Below are 27,122 nucleotides of genomic sequence, written 5' to 3'. Positions count from 1 at the left end.
AGTCTGTCCTCGCCGTTCTCAACCTCTCCGCCAACTACCTCTCTATACGCACCAGACACTCATTGTCATTGGTGCTTGCTGGTGAAGACCCATTTCTTAACAAGCTCACCATCACCGGCTCGTCATCTCACTATCATCACCACCGGAAAATTTATACACGCTGGTAAGTTCATTTTTGCTGGAAAATTGAACCAAACTCACCAGTGTCTTCCACGATTCATCATCACCGTCACCTAACACGTTTGCACGCGCCAACCATCGCGTCATCCACAGCAACTCGCTGTCAACCATCACTGCCAGATACCCAACACACCGACCCTTCTCACAGATCCAAGAACCTCCTCACCGTCCTCCACCTTAGATCTCTGGCGCCCGCCACCGCCAATCCCATCGCCTTCAACGACGCCGTGAAGAGACTGTTCCCGTCGGTTCCTCTCCTCTTCGTAACGACGGCTTGAAATGTTTGTCCATGCCTCAGCTATTAATGTCAGTACACAAGCAAGCATGAAAAGTGTAACATATTCTCCATACAGCTTCTGAATCTGAACACAACAATTAATTAGTTCTTGGCAATTAAATCAATTGTGTATTCAACTTTTATTAAGAAATTAAATCAAGGATTTGAGTTTTGGATGTATATATAGAATCACAAGCAATGAGTGATGGATTTTTTTTTAAACTCCCAAAACAAATGTTCATTCACCAAGATTAACAGTCCATTGAGCTACAAGAACACCTACAAAAACCCCTTCCAGAGTTGCAGAGTTCATGATTTGGGAAATTTGGTTAAAGCCATGTTTGGCTTTGTTGCTCATTATAAGGATTGGGATATTGGGGTCTAAAGGTTGGAAATTAAGGGTGCTTTTGTCCTTTCATGCTTCTAAGGGTAGTATGATCTTTTAAAATAATTTAACAAATTTTAATGGTTAATTTCCACCGGATCTTGGCCGAATGGGGTGATTTGCAACTTTTTTGCATAGTTCAGGAGGTTTATTGCATTTGTAATAGTTCAGGGGGTTAGTTGCAAATTTTTTCATAGTTCAGGAAGGGTTTTTTGCACTTTATCCTTCAGAATAACTATTTTTGTTATTTAGGGTCAATAACTTTAGTCAATGTGACGAGACCCACAAAAAGCCATTAATATTGGGAAAGGCCCAGCCACAATAAATTGACAAGTAACGTGTCTTTTTTTGTTATCATCTTTTTTTCTCCTTCAAATTGTATTTGTACAATTTTTTTAAAGTAAGAACTTGGTTTCTGTTCAACATTTCTATTTTGAGTGAACATAATTCAAAAGAATTTGAAAATGATTTTCTAAAACTAAAATGAATACGGTAGTTGTATTCGGTTGCAATTCCAATTTTAATAATTTAAAATTGGAATTGAAAAACCATACCATGCATATGAAATTAATACTTTAAGATTGGAATTGAAAAATCATACAATAAGGAAAAAATTTTATTCATATTATAATCAAAGTTTGAACTAAATTACTTGTATTAAGGTATTTTGAATATCTATCTATTATTGTTATTATTATTTGTTAACTATAAGACCGCTTTAATTTGCTCAACATAATATGTAATCAATGAACCTGTGGCCTAGCGGTATCAGTTTCTTACTTCTCAAAGAAAGGTCAGGAGTTTAAATCTCAAAAGAGACATGCGTGTGTAGTACCAACTACCAACTAGGAAAAAAATATATATATGACTTGTTTACTATTTTTTACTATCCAAAGTATGTTAATAAAATGAGCTCAAAATATCAAGGGTTGTAATATCATTCTACTTTTCCATCTTTTAAAGTAAAAGATAAATGATTCAAGTCTCTACAAGGACAAAATAAGTGTATGAGTTTTCTGCTTAGATAAATAAAATAAAAACTAATTTAAATGAAAATATTTAATTTTCTATTACAACCCCATTTTAATTATCTAAAAATTACTCTTTTTTTAAAAAATAAAAATAAAAACTAAAAAACACTAAACTAAATAAAACCGGTAGAACTTGTAGTATATCACCTGGTCATTGGCCCGAATTATATAATAATCTCCTGTTTTAAAGGGGAGATTATAATTTAGGTGTCATATTGAAAATTTGTGAGAGTTACATTAAATAAATAAATAACAAACCTTTTTAACGAAAAAACTTCTTCAAAGAATACGTTCAAAAGTGCCATGTGATGGACAGTCTAACATTCAAACTTCGCACCCCTTAGCAAGGCAGGACTTAGGAAATTGTTTGAACATCAACTGTAGTCAACATGAACCATGAATGGTGAGTGGTAAAAATATGCCAACCATGAGACATTTTGAACATTTATTTTCTTTTCCCTTTATTCTACATGGAAAATTTAAACACCCGAAACTTTTCATTACCTTTAGAATTCGAGAACCTGCCATTTGATTTCATTTTATTGAATTTGAACATCACGTTGACAAAGTCATAAATTAATTGGGTGGGGACAACTTTAAAAAATAATGAGATTAAATTCTTAATAAAAATAAGATTTAAGTTAATTTTGAATTGATAATAATTTCGTTGAATACATTTATAATTTTCCTTAACTACTTTTTATGTTTTTAAAACCTTTCAATTTCGCTATTTATATTATCAAAGATAAAGAGTTCATGTCTCAATAAGAATAAAATATGTAATTATATTATTTTCAAAGAAAAAAAATCATCAACACTAAATTTATATTTCTCAATCTCTAAAATGACTGTCCTAATCGGTAGAATCAACAACAATATCACAAATAAATAAACAAATTGTTATGTTTTGTTTTTTTATTTTTTAATCTCAATCATAAATTAATTAATATTTTTTTATCATCTTACGAAGAGATAGTTTTTCGACTATTTATTTATTTATTTATTTAGTTAATCAACGGACAGAGTTATCAACGGTGGGGGGAGAGAAGGAAAAAAGTGAGAGAGGAAAAGATAGAAGTGGGGGTGTTTGAACAAGTACTAAAAAAATTCAATGGTAGCGCCCAACCCCACTACATGCGAAAAGGAACAAAAGAAATTATCCATAGGCTGTATACTACTAAATTGTATAAAACTCTCAAAGATATAGTCTATGTTTGTTTGAAAAAAAAAAAAAAAATGCCACAAACAAATTCCTCAAATTGTATTTCTATCCTTTAAAATAGCGAAGAACCTGCTAGGAAATCAAGAAGACAATAGCCTATGTCATATTGTGCGTGTTTGTATGTTACACAATAAAATAATTTTGAAAAAGTACGTGTTCAATTAATCTTTCATTAAATAAAATGTTTGAAGTTTGCATATATATATATATATATATATATATATATATATATGAGTACATACAGGAAATTCAGCTATACATGTTTTACTAACCTTTTATATATCACAATTTCATATCAATAATAAACAATTTAAATTCAATTATACATATTTTACTAACCTTTTATATGTCACAATTTCATATCAATAATAAACAAATTTTTTTATTTTAAAAAAGCTAAATAAATTGTCATCCATCCCATGCACAATATAAAAATAATATAAGAAATTCAACATAATTGTTGAGCATTTAGTCAAGATATAAAGCAAAATGAAATAAGCATACCAAATAATTATCAGTCATTATGATATAATGAAAAAATTATAAAAATAAATAAATTTTAAGTCAAATAACCATTAATGTTAGAAAGATGCTTCTTAAGGGCAACATTCAAAAGGTCGGTCCCAAAATTTTTGAGCATCTCTAGTTTTTAAAAAGTTGAATATATTATGGAAAATAAGTCACTTTTTTTTGAAAAAAAAAATTAAGAGTACTACTAGTCTATCATATCATCATTCCCGTATTCACTAACAGGCCACTCGGGGTCAATGTGGGAAATTGCTTGCACATCATCATTTCCATGTAGGGTCAATGTCGCTGATAGTAGCACCATATGACATTTCAAAGAACTAATGGAACCATTTCTCATTACTTTCGTAGTTCATACCTTTGTAATTATTTGTGTGAATGAAGTGATAGTAAGAATGAAAATTTTTTCCTTATAAAAGCCAACTTTTACCAACCCATAAAATTGCTTAAACATTGACGGTAGTATGTATTAACTCTCAAACTTTCTATCTAAATTTCATTGTGAAAAATCTCAATATGAATTTTCATTCTTTATAGCGGTGAGAAAATGTTAGGAAACTCTCAAACTTTCTATCTAAATTTCATTGTGAAAAATCTCAATATGAATTTTCATTCTTTATAGCGGTGAGAAAATGTTAGGAAATCATAGCTATTTCATATCACGTGTATTTCCATGTAATATATTACATGAGTAAAATATTGCCAAAAAAGTGCATGTTCAAATAAGTACAAATTTGATTGAATCTATTTTTATATAAATTTTTATAATTAAACTTGAATTATTTTCGATATCATATCTTACTATCTATTACTTTATCATATGCATTATTTTTTTGTGTTTTATACATCAAATATAAAAATTATCACATCAAAACAAAAATATATATATAATAAATAAAATGTCTATTAGTGTAACCAAAAAGTATGTGACTTAATTGGTATTTTCTCTCATTTCAAGGGAAAATGTAAAGGGTACAGTCTCCCTAAGTACATTGTGGGAATTAATTTGCAAGACAAAAATAAATAAATAAATATTTTTGTTATACTAAAATAATGAAGATAATTAAAATAAAACATGTCTAAATTCAAACAAAATAAATAAAATTAGAGTAAAATGTTTCTATTCTCTTAGAAACTAAGTAAAGAATAATTTTAAATCCAAACAAATTGTTACATTAATTCTATTTGATTCTTAAAATTGATAATTATAGTGGTTCATTGTAGAAATAAAATAAATAAAGTAATTATAAATTAAGTACATTATTATAATAGTACTTTAATGCTACTTTTGGTAATTTTTGTTTTCTATGTCACAATCATACACTATAAAAGTAATTTATTAATAATTTTATAAACCTATTAAATGAGAACTTAATGGCTTAACGGTACTTAGGCTTTTATTTTTAAAAGGGAGATCATGGATTCAAGACTTAATGGAGGTGTGTGTGTATGAATACCAGACAGAGTCGCATCAATAAATTAAATTGACAATTAATTATAAAATGAGATCAGGAAAAGATCTCTAATTTATAGATGACAATTAATTATAAAATGAGATCATGAAAAGATCTCTATTATAAAACGACAATGTTTACGCGTAGGCCAACGGAAAGAACAATGCTTGCACATAGTCAATGTCAACACTAACATATGCAGAGTACTGTGCGTACGTAGCTATTACATTTTGTCTCTCTCTCTCTATATATATATATCTATACATTAATTGGTCTCTAGCTCTAAGGGATTTGGCACACAATTAAGCAAGGTTCCTATGGCTGCTTCATCTTCTTCTTCACTGCCTCCTCCTCCTCTCCCGTCTCGGGAGTTTGACGTGTTCTTGAGTTTTAGAGGTGAAGATACTCCAAAACCTTTGTGGGCCATCTTTACAGGGCTCTGGATCAGAGAGGAATCAGGACCTTTAAGGACGATGAAAAGCTTGAGAGAGGAAAATCCATATCTCCGAAGCTCCTCAAAAATATTAATGTATCAAGAATTGCCCTGATCGTTTTCTCCAAGAATTACGCTAATTCGTCATGGTGCCTGGATGAATTGGTGGAGATCCTTGAGTGCAGGAGGAACAAGGGACAGACAGTTTTGCCCATCTTCTACCATGTCAAAGCATCCGAAGTTCGGCACCAGAAGAGGAGTTTTGAGGAAGCATTTACAGAGCCTGAAAAAATTCATGAGAAGGAGATGGAAAGGGTGAAGAGATGGAGGGCTGCTCTGGAGGAAGCTGCAAATATAAGCGGCTTGGATTTACAAGATGCAGCAAATGGGTATATTTAATTCCATTATTTACTATTTCAACTCATTATTTACTATTTCAATTCATTTATAGTTTGTGGTAAAACATAACCACTTTATCAATATCAGCAACCTAATACAATATAGATTCCTTATACATGTTCTGCTTTATCAATTATTACTAGCTTAGTACTTCAATGTATATATCATTATTAACATCCTAATACAATACAATTTCTTATCTTATCTATAATTTATGGTGGAAAATTTCAATATCTATAATTAATGTTAGTACTTCAATGTAATTATATTTTTAAATTTTAATTGGATTTCAGCATTTTCAACTACCATTCTATTTCTAGCAAATGGCTTGTTAAAAATATTTAGATGAATAAGCACTTATTTAAACCCTTTCAACTGTTTTTTTTTCCCTATATATATATATATAAGTCATAGTGAACAAGCACTTATTTAAACCTTTAGGGTGTGTTTGGATAAATAGGAGAGAAAAGAAAAGAAAAGAAAGGATAGTAATAATTTTTATTCGTGTTTGGATAGATAGGAGAGAAAAGAAAAGAAATGATAATTATTCTTATTTGGATAAGATAGAGGAGAGAAAAGAAAAGAAAGGATAGTGACAAAATTACTATCCTGCCCTTTCATAACCACTTCATACATTATCCATTTCCAAAATCTTATTTCTTTTTTATAGTTCAATGTCATGGGTAAAAACAAAAGTAAAAAATAAAAATAATAGGTAAAAACAAAATTAGATAGGACTCGTTCAACCTAAGCAACCGGGAAGTAGAAATTATATTGTTTGCCTAAAGCCCACAGAAAAAGTAATACATTAAACGATAAAATCACAATTATAAAATTTGGTACTGCCATCTTAAAATTATATGCTATTGACGGGATCATGTACATATCTGTGTACATATTGCAAAATCTTTTTTTTTGTTAGATTCAATTTCCGCCCCTAAAAAAATGCTAATGGGACTCTGTGAGATGATCACCAATAAAATCTTGTATCTTTTTGTGAATTTGTTGCTAGATCAAACTTCAATCGGCTGAATTACAGTGGCTTCTTAACTGCTATTCTAGATAGAGTTAGGACATAAATGGAATTACTTTTAAGTATGTTGATTTGTAAAGGGTATTTTTGGTAACCCATAATTTATAACTTACTATCCCTCCCTATCTCTCCCTATTTTCTCAAATTGGGAGAGGAAGCCCACAAGTGATAAGAAGGGATAGCTATCCCTCCCTTTCTCTCCCTATCCCTCTTTATCTCACCACTTAACCTACCCAAACACACTCTTACACTATCCTCTCTTTTATTTTCTCTCCCTATCCCTCCAAATCAACCTTACCAAACACACCCTTATGTATTTCTCTCCCTACCATCTCCCTCTCTGTTTTTTATTGTCACCGTTTTTTGTTGTCACTGTACTTATATTTTAATGTGCTTTATACTTGATACGAATGAGGACAAGTTTATCCAACAAATTGTTCAAGTCATTTCAAGACAATTACCACCTACACCATTAAGTGTTGTTAAGTGCGGAGTGGGTATTGATTCTCGAGCAAAAAATATAATCATGTTGTTAAATGAAAGGTCAGAGGGTAACCTCTTTGTCGGGATTTGTGGAACTGGAGGAATAGGTAAGACAACCGTTGCCAAAGCGGTTTTCAACCAAATATCAAAAGAATTTGAAAAAAGTTGTTTTCTTCGAAATATGAGGGAAGAATTAACCAAGCAAGATGGATCAATCAGGCAAGATGCACTAGCTAAACTACAACAAAAACTTCTCAGAAAGACCCTAATGGATAATTATTTAGAGATATCAGATTCTGACCAAGGAATGAATGAGATAAAGGTTAGACTTGAGCACAAAAAGATTCTTATAGTTCTTGATGACGTAAATCATGAGAAGCAATTATAGAGTCTAGCTGGGAAAAGAGAAAATTGGTTTTGGTTCGAGAAATAAGATAATTATAACTACTTTGGATGAAAGGTTGTTAAGGAAGTACGATATTGAAACATACAAAACTGAGATATTAGATGATAAAGAAGCACTTGAACTTTTCAGTTGGCATGCATTCGAGTAGGACATGTAAGATTATTTATTTAATTGTGGCCCACATGATTTGGACATGCGACATATTATTTGTTAGTTAAATAAAATAGATATCAAATTAATATTATATTATTTAGTCAACTTATAAATTACCTTTTTGGTAATTACTTATTGGAGAAGTGTTTTCCTTTCTTATTTCTTACTTTGATAGAAAGTAAAATTATGTTACTAAAAGGAAAACTGGTTTTCTATTTACCTTTATAAAAGTGCATACACTCTATCAATTATGTACAATTAATGATACAACACGTAAAAGTTTTATATGTGCAAAAGACCAAGAGAGATAAACCAGTTTCCACCTTTGTCTGTTGATTAAAGTTGTAGATTAGTTCGTGGTTAAAGGATCTAAACGTTGAATTTAATCTCAATAAGGTTTGATATCATGAATCGAGGTATTTATATCTAACCATTTATTTATGCATTATAGATATGTGAAAATTATGAAACTCTAAGATATGGGATTCATGTAAATTTGTGATTAATGGTTTAGCACGAATTATTAAAGTTTACAGGTGGCATCAGAGCTAATAGTTTAGGAACTCATTATTTTCCTTTAAAGTTGCATAAATAATATGTATACATTTAAAATATAATTTGTATAGTATATTTGTTTGGAATCGGAGGTATATTTTTGATCAGTTTCATGTTGATCAGTCTTATGGGCTTGGTTGTATAATGTCTTATAATTCTCAAGGGCAGATCTTGATCGGTTTATATACCAAACAATTTATTTTGATTTTCAACCTTGATTTTCGAGCCAAATTGAATTACTGAAAGTTGAATACTAATATATAGTTTACATGATAGTTTATATATGAGTAATAGTTCAAACAAATGCATAATGCGTGTAAGACAAACAACATATATGCTTTATGTTCTCGATTTTCGTGCATGATTTGAATCATACATGAAATTGAAAAGTTGTAAGAACTATTTGTTATTGTTTTGAAGATATAACTTGTCCAATGCTTTCAAAGATCCGTACTTTTTATTTTCTAATATATATATATATATATATATATATTAAATAAATAAAAGTATGTGTATTTATTTATTATATTAAAAAAAATTTAAAATTTTTAGAATAATGTATGAGTTTAGAAATTTTATTTTATTTTATTGGACATTCAAATAACTAATTATTTTGTACCTATACATACATACATAATGGAGAATCAATTTTAAATTGATTCAATTATGACCTTCTAGTCCGAAAATAAAATACACGTATATATATATATATATTATATATAAAGTAAAATAATATTTTTTATTGAATTTTTGGACTATTAAATTTCTGGGATCGAACCTATCTAAATTTGGATCGATCAGTATAAATATGTGTGTATAATGTTAAATGGGTAAATTAATGATTAATTAGTTATTAACTAATTTAATATTCATATTATGTGAGGGTGAGTAGCTACCAAAGTGGCCTAACCATAATAGTCGATGAATATTAATTTTAGTAGTAAATATAAGTAGTAAATATAACTTAATGATGAATTAATCTCTGTCTAATTTAATATTCATATTATGTGAATATTGGTAGCTACCAAAGTGGCACAATCATAATGATTGATGAATATTAATTTTTGTAGTAGACATAATTAATCATAAATTAGTTACTATCTAATTTAATATTCATATTATGTAAAGATTGGTAGCTACCAAAGTAGCCTAACCATAATGGTTGATGAATATTAATTTTAGTAGAAAATATAATTGCAATATTTCATGAATTATGATACTTATTATTTTTTTGTGATATTCATAAATATTGAGTTTATTTAATTATGAGAAATAATTCTCCAAAAGGGAATTGATTTTCAAGTGATTAAATGAAAATTAAGGGATTGCATGTATTTTTTAATTAGGTAGATATAGGATATCCAAAGGTAACGTATCTGTTTAATTAAATAATACATCACCAATGAAATAATACATACAAATACAAATAAGCATCATTATTAGTATTTTACAGTTGCCACTTAAAGGGGTACTATAGTTATACATTGTATTTATATTTTTAAGTTATATATACATCTTGTTAACTCAAAGCATTATTGTTGTGAGTATTTTATCTTCTTCTATTTGTTTTATTACATCCTTTAATACGCATGCTACATTTATTCTACTTCTCAATAGGACTAACTTCTCATAATGGAATGAGTAAATTAAGTTCAAAATTTAAGTGTGCTAAATCAAAGATTTAGTATTTTAAATTGAGAAACCTAATGTTATTATTGATAAAGACAGTGAAGAAGAAAAGATTCTCCATAAAGCTTGGGAGAGATCGAACGGATTAAGTATTATGGTTATGCGAATAATTGTTTCCCATAATGATAGTGATAGTGCTAAGGAATATTTGATTATAAAAATGTTTTCGTATTGTAGATAAATATCTAAAATGAAAATTATTAATTGATATAACTGCTATGCATTTTTTATTGGTACTCGTACTATGTATGAACGTATTTTTAGATAACTAATGTTGCTGCAAAATTAAAAACTTTATGGATGATTGTGAATGAAAATTTTCTTATTCAATTTATTATCAATTTCTTGTTTATTCAGTATGGTCATTTCAAATTAACACTATTAAGACAAGTGGAAAGTGACTTAATTGACTATTATGTTAATTTAGGAGGAGACAAGACTTAAGGAGCAAGGTAATCATTATGTTCATTTGATGACTCAAGAAGTTATAAATAAATTTTGGGAATAAGCCTGAAAAGGCATTAAGTGAACAAAACCCAAAAATTAAAAGATTTAGGTTAATCTACTAAAAGAAATTAATGTAATAATGAAAAAGTGTCATTAATGTATTAAACACTTTTAGAAAGATTACATGAAATATATAGAATGATTCGAAAAAGAATGGTAAGCTTTTGGCTTTTGTATATTTCGAATTACTTATTGAAATTCTTTCTAATACATGATAAGTTGACTTAAGTACTAATATTTATAATCCTAATAGATGCAAGAATTTCTTATGGCCTAAATCACAAATTCAAATAAGAATTTCTTATTTAAGATAATTGGGAAAAAGTTTTGTTGAAACTATTGTGACATTATGTTTAATGTTACACAGTGAATTTTATTTAAATTATTTTAAACTTTTTATATTTATTCAATTTCATATAATTTGATTTTATTTCAAAACTTTATATTAATGGTTTTTCATTTAAATTTGATAATGATATTTATTCAAGAAATTCTAATTTGTGAATTATGGTATTATTGTTGATGATTTCTGTAAATTCAAACTTTATAGTTTATTTATTAAAAAACCTTTTGATCTTGCATCATAATGTTGGAATTAAGCATAGCTCAATTAATAGAAAATTTATCTTTCTTGTGGCATAAAAAACTAGGTCAATATCTAGTTAAATGTTAGGAAAATTAGTAAAGGATGTGATTCTTCTGAATCTAAACTTTACTGATTTTGGTGTGTGTGTGTATTGTATTAAGAGTAAACAAACCAAACACACAAAGAAATGAGTCACAATAAGTAAATAGCTTCTTGAAATTATTCATACAGACATTTGTAGACCTTTTGATATTCCATCTTTTGGAGGAGAAAAGTATTTTATCGCCTTTATAGTTGATTTTTCACATTATGCATATATCTATTTATTGTATGAAAAATCTCAAGCAGTGGGTACTCTTGAAGTATATATAAATGAGGTTGAAAAACAATTAGATATATAGAAAAGTGAAAATCATAAGGTCATATAGAAGTGGTGAATATTATGGAAAGTATGATGAAACGGATTAATACTTTAACCGTTTGTTAAACTCGGCATTTGTGCTCAGCACACTTTGTTATATAAGCCATAGCAGAAATGTGTAGCTGTAAGGCGTAATCGTACTCTTATGGAATTGGTTAAGAGTATGTTAAGTAATTTCTCATTACCCATAATATTGTGGATGCTAAGTAATCTAAATGGTACAAATTTTACTATCCTAAACATAGTACGATAATTATTGAAATTGGTAATGTCAGATTCATTGAGAATGATGAAGTCAGTGGGAGTGATAAAAATAAGAATGTGATCATTCAAGAAATTATGGTATAAATTTATTTATCCATAACTTTTAAAGAAATAATTATTCATTCAGTTGTTAAACTGTATAACAATGAAGAATAATTGAATGATCAACAACTCTATAATGAGATTTTCACCAATGGATAGATTATAGAAGAATCATAAGAAATAACATTAAGACGATCTCAAAGAGAAATGAGATCTGCTATTCCGGATGACTATATGATATATTTGCAAGAATCTGATTTTGATATATAGTGAGATATATATAGATTCAGTTACATATTCACAAGCCATTAACAGTAATGATTTTACTAAATAGATTAGTGCCATGAATGAAGAGATTATAAAGAAATCTTCTCTCCAGTATCTAAGAAGGGATCTTTTAAAATATTATGGCATTAGTAACTTATTATGATTTAGAGTTACATTAAATTAATGTGAATACAACTTTTATGAATGGGAGTTTATAAGAGAAAGTCCATATGGAACAAATTGAAGGCTTCACATTAGAGGGTAAAGAATTCATGGTCTGTAAACTTAAGATGCCAATATATGGATTTAAACAAGCTTTTCTAACAATGGTATATTAAGTTTAATGATACCATTATTTCTTTTGGTTTTAAGGAAAACACTATTAATCAGTGTATATACTAGAAGGTTAGTAGGATTAAGTTTATATTTCTGATTCTATATATTGATGATATTTTATTTACTAGTAGTGATCTTAATTTATTATATGAAATTAAAAGTTATCTCTAAGAACTTTGAAATGAAATATATGGATGAGGCATCCTACGTGATAGTAATAAAAATATTTCATAATAGATCACGTGAATTTTTAGGATTATCTCAGAAAGCATATATTGAAAGAGTTCTAGAAAGATTTAGTATGGAACATTATTCAACCAGTATTGTTCTATATATAAAAGGGGATAAATTCAGCCTAATGCAATCCCAAAGAATGAGTTAGCTAGAAGGTAAAGAAGCAAAAATATTTCTTATGCATATATTGTGGAGTTTGATGTATATACAAGTTGGCATATAATAAAAGATTATATGTTCACAATTAGGAAGACATTTTTTAATTGGTTATTTGTTTCTTTTAGCTGGAAAAACAATATTATGAAAAAGTATAAAGTAATTTTTTATTACTTTGTGTGTTATAAATTTTTAATTTGTAGCATCTTTGAGGTTACAATTTATTATTGCTGAATTTATTTCAGGATTTGGAGTTATTTGTACCATTTTCAGATTGCTGAAAATTTATGCTGCAATTGTTGATCTACTTGTATGAAAAATGATAAGTATTCTAAAGTTGAAATACTTTATCATTAAAGAAGATATTTAGAAATAACGAATGTTTATTAAATATATAAGCACACAACTTATGATTGCAATCCATTAACGAATAGACTACCACCCAAGACATTTATAAAACATGTTAAAAGAATAGGTCTTAAATGTAATCAATGATGATTATTTTTTAATTGTGGATTGCTTAACAATGCTTATATATATTTGACATTTTGCACTCATTAAATGTGTTTTTGATATTTCATATTAGTTAATGTACATGTATGTATTATTTTAATAAGTGGCAATAGGAATAGTCTTGGAAAAGACATTATTGTTAGATCATTGTTGATACTTCTCATTTATAAACTATGTTGAATAGGTTACTAGTGTTGTGGTACATGGAAGGGACTGTGTCATTTAGGGACATACAACTGCCACGACTCACATTGGTAGTTTGTTTACCATAATATTTATGATGACCAACTTAATACCTTAATCTGATTTATGGTGCACACTAATGACTATTTTACTAAACCACTACAGAAATTATCATATGTGCCAAGTGGGAGAATGTAAGATTATTTATTTAATTGTGGCCCACATGATTTGGACATGTGACATATTATTTGGTGGTTAAATAAAATAAATATCAGATTAATATTATATTATTTAGTCAACTTATAAATTACATTTTTGGTAATTACTTATTGGAGAAGTGTTTTCCTTTCTTATTTCTTACTTTGATGGAAAGTATAATTATGTTACTAAAAGGAAAATTGGTCATCTCTCTGCCTTTATAAAAGTGCATATATTCTATCAATTATGTACAATTAATGATACAACACGTAAAAGTTTTATGTGTGCAAAAGGCCAAGAGAGAGAAACCAGTTTTCACCTTTGCCTGTTGATCAGAGTTGTAGATTAGTTCGTGGTTAAATGATCTAGACGTTGGATTTAATCTCAACAATGTTTGATATCATGAATCGAGGTATTTATATCTAACAATTTATTTATGCATTATAGATATGTGAAAATCATGAAGTTCTAAGATATGGGATTCATGTAAATTTGTGATTAATGGTTTAACACGAATTATTAAAGTTTACAGGACAATCCTGTAGAAATTTATCGGGAACTCTCAAATTGTGTAAAATATTATTCCAAAGGTCTTCCATTAGCTCTTTAAGTTTTGGGATCTCTTTTATGTAAAAGAAGCATTGATGAGTGGAAAAGTGAATTGGATAAATCGATCAGCAAACCTCCCCAAGAAATTCAAGATGTTCTCAAGATAAGTTATGATAGCCTTGATGAAGAACAGAAGGCTATATTTCTCGATATCGCATGTTTCTTCAAAGGATTTCAAAAAGAATTTGCAGAGAGAATTTTTGAGAGTCACAGATTTCACCCGGTCATTAGATTAAAAGTTCTCACTAACAGGTCCCTCATCAATATATCAAAATATAACGAGCTCCAGATGCATGATTTGATACAAGAAATGGGTCGAGAGATTGTTCATTAGGAATCTAAAAATCTTGGAAAGCGTAGCAGGCTGTGGACTTACGAAGACATTTATGAAGTATTCATTGAAAATACGGTATGTGTTGAAGGCATATATATTAGTTTCTTTCCATGTGCAAGATGTGCCAAAAAAAAAAAAAAAAAAAAAAAAAAAAAAAAAAAAAAAAAAATTCTTGTATTATAATGTCCACGTGGTCTTCTTTGAAGTTGTATAGTTTTAGTTAAGTTTATATTTCTTGGTTGGTAGGTGACAGAAAATATCAAAACCATTATGTTACCTGAGAAAGGATTCTCTTTAGAAGGCATTGACAATTCCAAGGGAGGGTGTAAGCCCTGATGCCTTTGCAAAGATAAAGTAGCTAAGAATACTCAAAATCAGTGGAGAGCAACTTGATGGATGCCTTACATATCTTTCAAAAGAGTTAAGATATCTTAATTGGAGTGGCTATCCCGCAGAATATTTGCCAAACAATTTTTGTCCAAAAAAACTTGTTCAACTCCACTTACGTAATAGCCTGATCAAAGGGATTTGAACGGATACAAAAGTAAGATGATTATTTTACTCGCGCTATTTTTTATTTATTTTTTTGTTTTTTGAAAAATAATAATTGTCTCGCCAATTGAAGCTAACTTATTTTACCTTGTATTTATTTTTAACAGTTTGCAAAGATGTTAAAATTCCTTGATCTCAGTTACTGCAAAAATCTGGTAAAAAATCCTATTTTTCCTGCCATGTCTAGAGGAATTGCATCTCATTGGTTGTAAAAGTTTGGTTGAGGTTGAATTTGACGAGATGAAGGTAATGTTATTATTTCAAGTGCAATATGCTTCTCTTTGCAAATTATTTTGTCAAGTTGATTGAAGGTAATTTATAATTTATTATATCATAAGTTATTTATTTAAAATAGTTTCCGAATTAAATATTTAAAAGTCATTGATCTCACATATACGTATTTTGAAAATTCCTAGAAACCCCTAATTTGTCTGAGTTCACATGTTGGCAGCCCACAAACCCGACCTCAATTTGCCTCTAATTACTTTTTTTTTTTTCCTTGTAAGTTTCACGTATTCTAAATTATGAAATGGTAATTTGTAGTATTTTTTTTTTTTAATTTAAATTCATACCAATCAAATGAACGTTGGAAACTTTATTTTCCTTGCAAGATTTTGCTAAACAATGATTTAGTGCAGATTGATCTTAAATATATGGTGTAGTATAGGTTATTGAGGTTTGCTTGTTTTGTTTGGTGGATGTTTCATTGTTTTGCACTCTCCCTTTTATTTTTGTTCTCATGTTTGTTGGTATGAAATGGACTTTACTTTAAGATTTTTTTCCTTTTTATTTATTTCACCCTCCACGATTAGTTTTTGTCTAATTAAATGGACCATCAGTGAATGCCAATTGAAATTAGCTAATTAAACAAATGGCATTGATATAATAATTGTATAGTTTCAGGAGCTTTCTAATCCTTCCGTGAGTTTTTTATTTTTTTTATTTTCAGATTGTGAGGGATAGAAAAGGAAAGAGAAAAATTAAAATTAAAAAATAAAAAATAGAAGGAAAAGCCTTAAATGTTATTTTCGAAATTTTATATCTTAAAAATGTCATTTACATTGCACATCACTAAATTTGTAATGAAACAAGTCCTTCTTTGATCATTTTTTCAAACTTAACGCACCTATATACCCAAATATATATATATATATATATATATATATATATTATGGTAATATCTATCAAAAAATTTAAATATTAAGGATGTTTTTCTCATTTTATCATTTTATTTATAAAACTTGAATTCCTACTTTTATGTCATACTAAACAAAGGTCCTGCGTACCAAACTAGGGATTGGAACTTACTTGGTCCAATTGATTTATATTTGACTTGCACAATGTAAGTATATAAATCTTATGATTGGGTTGAGAGAGAGCGTCATAAATGTGTCTACTCTTTTGTGGTTGAGAGGGACTAACTCTACAAAAAGAAGTGTGAAACTGATTTATTAGACAATTGATGTTGCCATTAAATATATAGTATTCCAAATATTAGTGCTTGCCTTTTGCCATAATTTTTTTTTTTTACTATATTCATTTTCTCTATGAAATTGTGATGCCTATGCAATGTTGTTCGGTGACACAAAATAAAATAAAATATTAAAAATAAATAAACAATCATATTATCTTCCTGTCGTACTCTAATGCGCAATAACTTTTGTATTGGTCTTTTTAAATGATCAAACAGCATAGATATTGATGTGTGTTTCTCACTACTTTGGAAACAAGAGATGAGTGAGTTTCTCACTACTTTCAAAATTGTGATGATGAATGCGTTTCTCATTGTTTTTGTGGTAGGCATATATTACAAAGGAAGACTTGTTTTACGTCGAATTCGGATGAAAATTGACATGATTATAAATGAGTAAATATGCAGCATTACTTAACAGTTTGAGCTTTTAAATAAAGGGGCAAGCGCACACACATTACAGTTGGTATCAGAGTCAGACCCAGCCCTTGATCCGGTGTCACGCCAGGTGCCTGGTCAGGTACCCGACCCGGAAGGCGTCCGGGTAAGCCACCCCAAGTGGACAGGTGGCCCGACCACAACGAGGGCGTTGCGAGTTCAGGTGGAAGAAAATATTATAAGGGAAGACTTGTCCCATATCGGATCCGGATGGGAAGTGGAAAAAAAAAATAATAACTTGGCCTTTTTTTAGCAATTTTAGTCAATGTGACCCACAAAAAGCCATAATGGTGGGGAAAGGCAGTCAACCACAAGAAATTGACAATAATTATATATTACCTTTTTGTTATCATCTTTTCCCCCTTAAAATGGTGTTCTTGCAATTTTTTTAACATAATAACTTAGGTTTTTGTTAAATTTTTATATTTTGATTGAATATAATTGGAAAAAAAAAAAAAAAAATTTGAAAATGGTTTACTAAAACTAAAATAAAACGTTAGTTGTATTCGATTTCATATGAAATTAGTACTTTGGAATTAAAATTAAAAAATAAAAACTTAGTTCAAAGTTTAAAGTATTTTTATAATAATTCTAATTCCATGCAATCGGACCGTAGCAAGTTTAATTCATATTACAACCAAAGTTTAAATTAAATTACTTGTATTAAGGTGCTTTGAATCTCTTCTATTATTATTATTATTATTATTATTATTATTATTATTATTTCTTAACTCTGAGACCACTTTAATATGCTCAATATAATATGTAACTTGTTTACTATATTTTAGTATTTAAAGTGTTAATTTAAAATAAGCTTATAATATCCAAGGTTTGTAATATTATCCTTCTTTTTCATCTTTTAAAGTAAAAGATAAATAATTCAAATCTCTATAGGGACAAAATAAGTGTATGAGTTTCTTGCTTAGATAAAAATAAATAAATAAATTAAAACTAATTTAAATGAGACCTTTATAACATGTAGTATATCACTGAGTCATTGGCTTAGATTCTAAAATATCTCTTGTTTTTAAGGGGAGATTTATGTGTCATAGTGAAAATTTGTGGGAGTTATGTATGTAATTATTTACATTAAATCAATAAATAAATAACGCGTAGCAACCTTTTCAAAGAAAAAACATTTTCAAAAGCAAAAGCAGCACCATTGGATGAACAGTAAAGCATTCAAACCTTGTCATTATTTGTGTGAACACGATGGCGGTAAGAACGAAAACTTTCCAACATTGTGGTCTGGTTTTTCCTTTTATAAAGGCATCCAACTTTGCACCTCTTAACAAGGTAGGACTTAGGAAATTACTTCAACATTAATTGCAGTCAACATGAAAATCATGAATGGTGGAAAAAAAGGAATGGATCCCCTCCAATAAAAATTCTGTCTAAGCATCTATAAGTATTAATCCTACTACCATTAATGTGTCACATCAACAACTTCTTTGACTCACTAAATATATTAAAAGTTACTGCACTTTCTTAAATTAAATTACAAGTTTACCCACATTAAATTTTTTTTTTTTTTTTTTCTCTTTCTCCTCTCTCCTATATAATATATTAAAAGTTACTGCACTTTCTTAAATTAAATTACATGTTTATCCACATTAAAAAAAAAAAAAAAATTTTTTCTCTTTCTCCTCTCTCCCTTCTCTCTCCTATATATATCATATATATATATATATATATATATATATATATAACTACAGATTATATACGATTCAACTCTCTTCTTTACTGTTGAATGGATTTTTTATTTTTTATTTTTGTCAATTCCAATTAAAATTGATTATGATCCTTCAACTTGTATTTATATCTGATTTAAGAAATTCAATTATAGTTCTCCAATAATATATATTTAAGAGTTTGAACAGTTTTGTTGATTGCCATCACTAAGCATTGGAATTATTAATTGATTCGAAGGCTTCAAGCTTGAACAGTTTTGTTGATTGAAGGTTTGAAGCATTTGTTCGCCACTTTTCAATAGATTCTTCTAAACCTAATTCGATGAGATACACAACTTTCTGGAGCGACATAGAAATAAAAAAAGAAAGAGGAGGTTTGAGAGAGAGAGTTGTCAATGGCGGATCAAGAAAAGGAGCAAATTGGGTTTGTTCTAGCCTTGTGTGTATATATATATGTGTGTGTGTGTTATATATAGGATAGAGAAGGAAGAGACGAGAAAGTGTTTTTTTTTTTTTTTTTTTTTTTTTATGGGTAAACCTCAGAGGATCTGTTCCCAGTAAAAAGATGCCAACCACGAGATAAAAACTTTAAACATTTGTTTTCTTTTCCCTTTATTCCATAGGGAGAATTTAAACACTGAAAATTTTAATGGTGAAGTAAAAAAGCGAGGGAGCAAAAGATTGAAGTGGGGATAAAAGTAGAATTATTAAAAAATTTAATGGTGGTGCCCAACCCCACTACATTACTTGGCCCCACGCGGAAAGCCAAAAAGATATAGAGCCATTACACAATAAAATAATTATGAAAAAATAATAAAAATTATGAAAAAGTACCGGTTTGAATAAGTATGAGTATCAATTAATCTTTTATTAAATAAATTATATGAAAAGTTTTATTAAATAAATTATATATATATGTCAAAACTTTTCATATAATTTATTTAATAAAAGATTATATATATAAATGGGTACATACTTGAAATTCAGCTCTACATGTTTTACTAACTTTTTATATGTCACAATTTCATATCAATAATAAATTTTTTTATTTTATTTTAAAAAAAACTAATAAATTGTCATCCATCCCATGCACAATATAAAAATAATATAATAAATTCAACATAATTGTTGAGCATTTAGTCAAAATATAAAGCAAAATGAAATAAGCATACTAAATAATTAATCAGTAATTATAATATAATGAAAAAATTATAAAAATAAATAAATTTTAATCCAAACGACCATTAATGTTAGAAAGATGCTTGTTAAGGGCACGATTCAAAAAGGTCGGTCCCAATTTTTTTTTGCATCTCTAGTTTTTAGAAAGTTGAATATATTGTGGAAAGTAATTCACTTTTTTTAAAAAAAAAAAATTAAATAAATAATAGTACTAGTCTTTCATATCATTATTCCCGTATTCACTAACGGCCACTTAGGATCGATGTGGGAAATTGCTTGTACATCATCATTTTCGTGTGGGGTCAATGTCACTGACAGTAGTACCATATGGCGTTTCAAAGAAGTGATGGAAGCATTTTTCATTACTTTCCTAGTTCACACTTTTGTAATTATTCGAATGCAATGATAATAAGAATGAAAATTTTAGAACTTTGTGGTCTACTTTTTCTTGTAGAGCCCAACTTTTACCGACATAGAAAATTGCTTAAACATTAACTGTAGTATGTATCACTGTGACCAGTACAAAAGCCATGTTGGGGTAAAAAAATGCACCGATAATACTTTATTACTTTCTCTTTTATTAATTTTCATACGATGACTTTAAACTCTCAAACTTTCTATCATCATAATAATTTTAGGATTTATCACTAGATTTCATTGTGAAAAATCTCAATATGAATTTTTATCCTTTACTGTGGTGAGGAAATGTTAGGAAATCATAGCTATCTCATATCATGTATGTTTGTTTCTGTGTAATATATTACATGAGTAAAATAATTGCCAAAAAAGTGCATGTTCAAATAAGTACAAATTTGATTGAATCTATTTTTATATAAATTTTTATAATTAAACTTGAATTATTTTCGTCATCATACTGTCTATTACTTTAACACACACACACACACACATATATATATATATATATATGTATATATATATATTATATATAATAAAATGTCTATTAGTGTAAAGTACGTGACGTAGTAGTACTTTCTCTCATTTCAAGACAAAAGGTAAAGGGTGAAGTCTCCCTAAGTACAGTGTGAGAATTAATTTTTAGGACAAAAATAAATAAAGAAGTAAATAAATAAATCTGTTATAGTAAAATAATTAAAATAAAACATGACTAAATTCAAACAAAATAAATAAAATTAGCGTAAATGTTTCCATCCTCTTATAAACTAAGTAAATAATAATTTTAAATCCAAAAAAATGTTACATAAATTCTATTTGATTCTTAAAATTGATTATTATAGTGGTTCATTGTAAAAATAAAATAAATAAAGTAATTATAAATTAAGTACATTATTACTCTCTCTGTTTTATAAAAAATGTTACTTTTAAGAAATTGTGACTCACAAATTAAAGTGAGACGATTCTTAAAATATGAAATAGTACTTTAATACCATACTGTTCGCGCGGTTTTTGTTCCCTACGCCGGTCGATGGACTCTTCGTGGGCGTGCCAGAGTATTTGTACAAAATACCCAAAATATGTAATTGAACACCAGCCTATCCCTTTTTCCGATGGCTGACTCTCAGGCGATTGTGTGAGAGAGAAACTAGTAAGAACTCCCAGCAAGGTTCTTTTATGCCTTGTTTGTAGCAAGGACTTTTTAGAGTGTCTAAAGAAATGCAACGGCTGATGAATGTTTGAATGGATGGAATGGCCGAGTGAAGACAGGCGGTAAGAACTTAATCGATCGCCGGCCGAACGTGATGGCGAGAACTTAATCAATCGCCATCAGCCAAACACAATGGCAAGAATTTAATCGATCGCCACTGAAACGTGATAGCAAGAATTTAATCAATTGCCATCAGCCAAGTAATGACAAGAATTTAATCAATTGTCACTACGATTCAATGGCAAGAATTTAATCAATTGCCATTGAATTGAAGGCCTAACTAAAATTGCGTAATTAAAATTCGCATAATTGAAATTGAAAGAAAGTAAATGGCTGAATCGAAATAGTTGACAATGATCTAATCAATTGCCATTAAATTGAAATAAAGAAATTGATAGGAAAAATGACGTAGAGTCAATTGAAAACATTTTTAGTTGAAATGCATGTTTTGTGGTGGTGCTGGACGAGTTAGAAATGGAATACAATACTTCTATTTATAGAAGTTCTATCTCAACTTATTTTCTTAAGTTATTGCTAGAAAATCTCTCTTTCTTTGATTATTTTTCTTCACAATTTGAACTCAGTCAAATCCTATTGTTATTCTGCTTCCTTTCTTGTTTTGTTTCAGTAGGAAATCTCTGTAAAAACAACCTTCCTCGATTTAATCACATGTAAGTTGCCGAGATATTGCTAAAACGTTGCTAGAAAGTTGCTGAAAAGTTGCTAATTTTTAGCAACTCCCCTCCTTAAGTTTAGCAGCCCGTTTCATTCCCTTAAATGGCCCAAAATCCATTTATCGCTTTTATATTCATGATGCAGCTGCCTTTTGTATTTTTCCTTGTTCCATCCAACTAGAATTCCTATAAAATAGGAATTCAGTTGTCTGATTTCCTTAAAACTTTAGTCTTTCCTTTCCTGTTGATAACCCAACTTGAATAAAGTCAAATGTTTGTTGCTATATTTTAGCAACTGCCTTGTTAATGAAGTGGCTGAATAACTTTCTCCAATACTTGCTCCTGATATTTCTTAACTGGCTGATTCCCTTTACGCCATGTTAAAAATACTTATCAGCTTTTCATTGGTCCACGTCATCGCTGAGATGGCTGCCAAGTTTTGGTACCAACAAATGCCCCTCAAATTTCAAATGTCTTATCGGCCACTCAGGCCGATAAGATTTTTGGAATTTTTATAACATGAAAGAAACTGGTAGCCAGCGAGCTTCTAGACTTTATTTCTTCCGAACCACCTCTATGTTGGTCTTTATTTTGCGTCAGCCAGGGCTGGCCGATCCTGGTTCTTCTATTATTCCCACAAAGCTGGCTGATACCTCTCAAAACATGATAGACCTCACCATTGAAGTTTCCCAACTCTACTAGTAAGGTATGATCGTGATCGGCCGGGATCAAGTTGTTATGTAATATTATTTGGGCCGATCTAACTGGCTTCTCCATTAAAAGAACAACATTCTGCCAGTATAGAGCTTTTCTGATGGCTGATCCTCTTGAATTTTTAAACTTTCTTCCGCGAATTTTTTCTCCACTTAACCCTTTTTAGTTTCCATCCCCGCTTTCTTTTCTTGAAATTCGGTTGAGGATAACGAGCTAAAAGAATTCTCTCAGCCAATGATGGTTCTGGCTGAGGATTATATACCACTCTCGGCCAAGCATTCTGGTAATCTGGCCGATTTGATCCTGAAATTCTTTTACTTCGTTAAGAAGTGAATCTCTCTTGAACACTTCTGTTAGAAAACCGAGTTTGGACTTTTATTTTATGAAAAATTTGAATTTTACCTCGGTTAATAACCTTTCGCTGAAGGCAACAACTATGTTGAATTAGAGCAGATTGTGTTTCCTTCAATTATTCTTCTAATTCTTCCACCACTTTAGCACTTGGAGTGGCTGACGGTTTGCTCTCAGCAACCTTAGGCTGATTCCCTTCATCAAACTTTTCCTTGGGAGCCTGGCCAATCACATTACTACCTGGTATGAAAATATCATTGTCGACCTCCATGACTTCATCATCTGCTCCCTTTTTGGCAGATATGGTAGATGTTTGAGTGTCGGATGTGGCTGATTTTGGCTTTTTGTACATTGGTCGACATATTCGCTTAAGGCCATTACCATATTCTTGCTTAATAGGATCAGCCAACTGAACCTTATCGACCGTCGTTGGCTGATTAAGATAATCAATGACCGGTCGATCTTGATTTACCACCAACGGCTGATTATAATTCGGCCAACCTTCTGGCTGATTATAATTCAGCCAGCCTTCTGGCTTATCTTTGATCATTTTTTCAATGATCTCTATTAAAATTTTGTTTGAAGATTCGGCCTAGCCATTTGCTTGAGCATAATATGGCGTAGAGGCTGACATATGAATATTCATGTTGTGGCCGAATTGTAGTACATCAGTTGCCCTAAATACTGTTGCATTGTCTGAAACAAGTGTTTCTGGAATCCAAAATCTTTGGATGATGTTTTATTCCATGAAATTAATCACTGTTTGCTGATCAACCGCTTTGCAAGCCTTGGCCTCAACCCATTTAGTAAAATAATCTGTGGCAACAATCACCCAGTGATGGCCTTCGCTTGATGGTGGATTAATTTTACCAATAAGGTCAAGGCCCCAACCTCTGAATGGCCAAAGTTTGATTATTGGCTGTAATTCTTTTGCTGGTACATTTTGAATCGGCCCGTGTCTTTGACAAGCTTGACAACCTTTTGAGTAATCTATGCAATCTTTCCTCATTCTCGGCCAATAATATCCATACCTGCGAATCAGCCATCTCATTTTAATCCCAGCTTGGTGAGCCCCACAGCGGCCCTCATGTACCTCGGCCATAACCTGAAGTGATTCCTCCTTACTTATGCATTGTAGTAAGAGCCCATCTTCTAACCCTTTTCTGTATAGATCCCCATCTAGAAGCACAAAGTTGATCGCTTTTCTTTTAATACTTCTATCAGCCTTGATGTTTGGATTTCGAAGGAACATTATAAATGGTATCCTCCAGTCATCGTCGGCCAAATCTTCTACATCAATTGTCCAAGTATCAAACATAGTATTTCTCAATTCGGCCGACGGCAAAGATCTTCGTGTTATCTTTATCAACTGATCTTCTATTCCGACTGGTACTCTTATTCCTGAGGCTGCTTGGGCCATGCTGTTGGCCTCCTTATTCTGCCCTCTCGGCCAAAACTTAAGTTGAACATTATCAAATTGATTAATTAATGAAGTGGCCAGAGAATGAAACGGCCTTAATTGCCAACTTAGGCACTTAAAATCTTCAGAAATTTGGCTAAGGACTAAGTTTGAATCTCCCAAAATCTTTACATCTCTAACAGCCATTTCAATTAAAATCTCCAGGCCGATTATAAGCGCTTCATATTCGGCCTGGTTATTTGAACATTTAAAATCTAAAAAGAAAGAGAATGAAGCCTTTCTGCCAGCTGGCGAAATAATAACAATACCTGCTCCTGCTCCATCAGCCGTGCTTGATCCATCAAACATTAAGATCCAATGAGTTAAAAATATAGCTGATGACTCCAATTCATCATAAACCCATGGATCAATATCAGTTGAAGGATGATCGGCCAAAAAATCAGCCAGAACCCTTCCTTTTACTGATTTTTGTGAGACGTAGATAAAATTGAATTCCATCAAAGCCAAAGCCCACTTACCTATTCGGCCAATGATCAATGGCCTTGATAGCATATACTTGATCACGTTAGTCTGACAAAGAATGTAAACATCAACAGGCCGCATGTATACTCTCAACTTCATGGCCAAATAGTACAAAGATAAACAAAGCTTCTCAATTGAGGAATATCTGCATTCTACATCAGTTAGTACTCTACTCAGGTAGTAGACAGCTTGCTCCTTTCCATGTTCATTGTCTTGTGCGAGCATACTACCAATTGATTCTTCTGCGACCGATAAATAAAGCTTTAACGACCACTTCTTTCTTGGAGGCATTACAACCGGGGGGTTTGCCAAATACTCTTTTATTTTGTCAAAGGCCTTCTGATGGGATTCGTCCCAATGAAATTTCTCATGTGACTTTAATTTCACTAAAGTCGAAAAGACATGCACTCGGCCAGCATGGTTAGAAATAAATCTTCTAAGAAAACCTACCTGGCCGAGGAACCTTTGCACTTGTTTTTTGTTGGCTGGGGCCCTAGCATTTATAATAGCTTTGACCTTGTTCTGATCAACTTCAATACCTCGTTTATGTACCAAGAACCCTAAGAAATTCCCGGCTGAAACTCCAAATGCACACTTCAATGGGTTCATTTTCAATTTGTGAATCCTCATCATTTCAAAGGCCCTTTTCAAGTGTTCCAAATGGTGTCTCTTGGCCGATGATTTCACAACCACATCATCTATATAAATTTCCATGAATCGGCCAATCATATCATGAAAGATAGAATTCATTGCCCTTTGATAAGTAGCCCCAGCATTTTTTAGGCCAAATGGCATCACAATCCACTCAAAAGTACCAATTGACTCAGGACATCTAAAAGCCGTTTTATGAACATCCTCCTCGGCTAAATAGATTTGATTATAACCTGAATGGCCGTCCATAAAAGACAATATTTCATGCTTAGCGGCCGAATCAATAAGTTGATCGGCCACAGGCATTGGATATTCATCTTTTGGAGTGGCATTTTTTAAATTGCGAAAATCCACACAAACTCTAAGTTTGCCATTCTTCTTCATTACAGGAACAACATTAGACAACCATTCAACATACCTAACTGTTCGAATAAATCCTGCCTTAAGAAGTCTTTCAATTTCTTCTTTAATTTTGAGCATTACTTCCGAAGACATCCTTCTTGGTGGTTGTTTATATGGCTGAAAATCTTTCTTGATCGGTAATCTATGTTCTACCAATTTTCTAGACAGGCCAGGCATCTCTTCATAACTCCAAGCAAAGCAATCCTTATATTCATTTAATAATTTAATCAAATCGGCCTGTAATTTAGGCTCAAGCAAAGCACTAACAAATAATGGCCGATTATCTTTTTTAGTACCAACATTTATTTCCAATAAAGGATCTTGCACCTCTGCTTTATTATCTTCCATCCTGGAAGGGGCTGACTCCAAATCTTCAAGTTGGATTGCATCCAGTTTTTCGAAACCTTCTTTAATTATATCGGCCGTGCTGGCCGATACCTCTTCATATAGTTGTTCTTCTCTGGCCAGTCTCTTCTCAGCCAGATATGCTTTCAGTCTGATGCAAGCAGCCCTGAAAGCTTGCCGCTTCTTTTCTTCATTGGTTTTGTGATCCAT

The 27,122-nt window shown here is 30.5% G+C and overlaps 2 protein-coding genes across 2 annotated transcripts; one reads left to right on the top strand and one right to left on the bottom strand.

The window, feature by feature from the left end:
- The first annotated feature begins 5,394 nt into the window (after positions 1–5,394).
- LOC132309047 (TMV resistance protein N-like) lies at positions 5,395–5,909 on the top strand. Its single transcript, XM_059807401.1, has 2 exons — positions 5,395–5,456; positions 5,513–5,909. The coding sequence occupies exons 1-2, from the start codon at positions 5,395–5,397 to the stop codon at positions 5,907–5,909; spliced, it is 459 nt and encodes a 152-aa protein (XP_059663384.1).
- Positions 5,910–24,311: 18,402 nt separating this feature from the next.
- On the bottom strand, positions 24,312–27,122 carry LOC132309046 (uncharacterized). Its single transcript, XM_059807400.1, has 2 exons — positions 25,173–27,122; positions 24,312–25,028 (listed from the first exon to the last, which is right to left on the bottom strand). Exons 1-2 carry the CDS (start codon positions 27,120–27,122, stop codon positions 24,312–24,314), a joined length of 2,667 nt encoding a protein of 888 aa, XP_059663383.1.

This window comes from Cornus florida, unplaced genomic scaffold, assembly GCF_030987335.1.
Source record: "Cornus florida cultivar Cherokee Brave unplaced genomic scaffold, ASM3098733v1 CherokeeBrave_3.0.0_Hap2_Chr05, whole genome shotgun sequence".
Classification (NCBI taxonomy): domain Eukaryota; kingdom Viridiplantae; phylum Streptophyta; class Magnoliopsida; order Cornales; family Cornaceae; genus Cornus; species Cornus florida.
This window is presented reverse-complemented; position numbering and strand designations above follow the sequence as displayed.

Excerpts from the sequence above, each read along its gene's own strand:
- LOC132309047 (XM_059807401.1), top strand. The coding sequence starts at position 5,395 with ATGGCTGCTTCATCTTCTTCTTCACTGCCTCCTCCTCCTCTCCCGTCT. Across the intron at positions 5,457-5,512 it reads CCGTCTCGGGAGTTTGACGT|GGCTCTGGATCAGAGAGGAA; the intron begins GTTCTTGAGTTT and ends CCATCTTTACAG.
- LOC132309046 (XM_059807400.1), bottom strand. The coding sequence starts at position 27,122 with ATGGATCACAAAACCAATGAAGAAAAGAAGCGGCAAGCTTTCAGGGCT. Across the intron at positions 25,029-25,172 it reads AGATTTTAATTGAAATGGCT|TTTTGGCCGAGAGGGCAGAA; the intron begins GTTAGAGATGTA and ends GTTCAACTTAAG.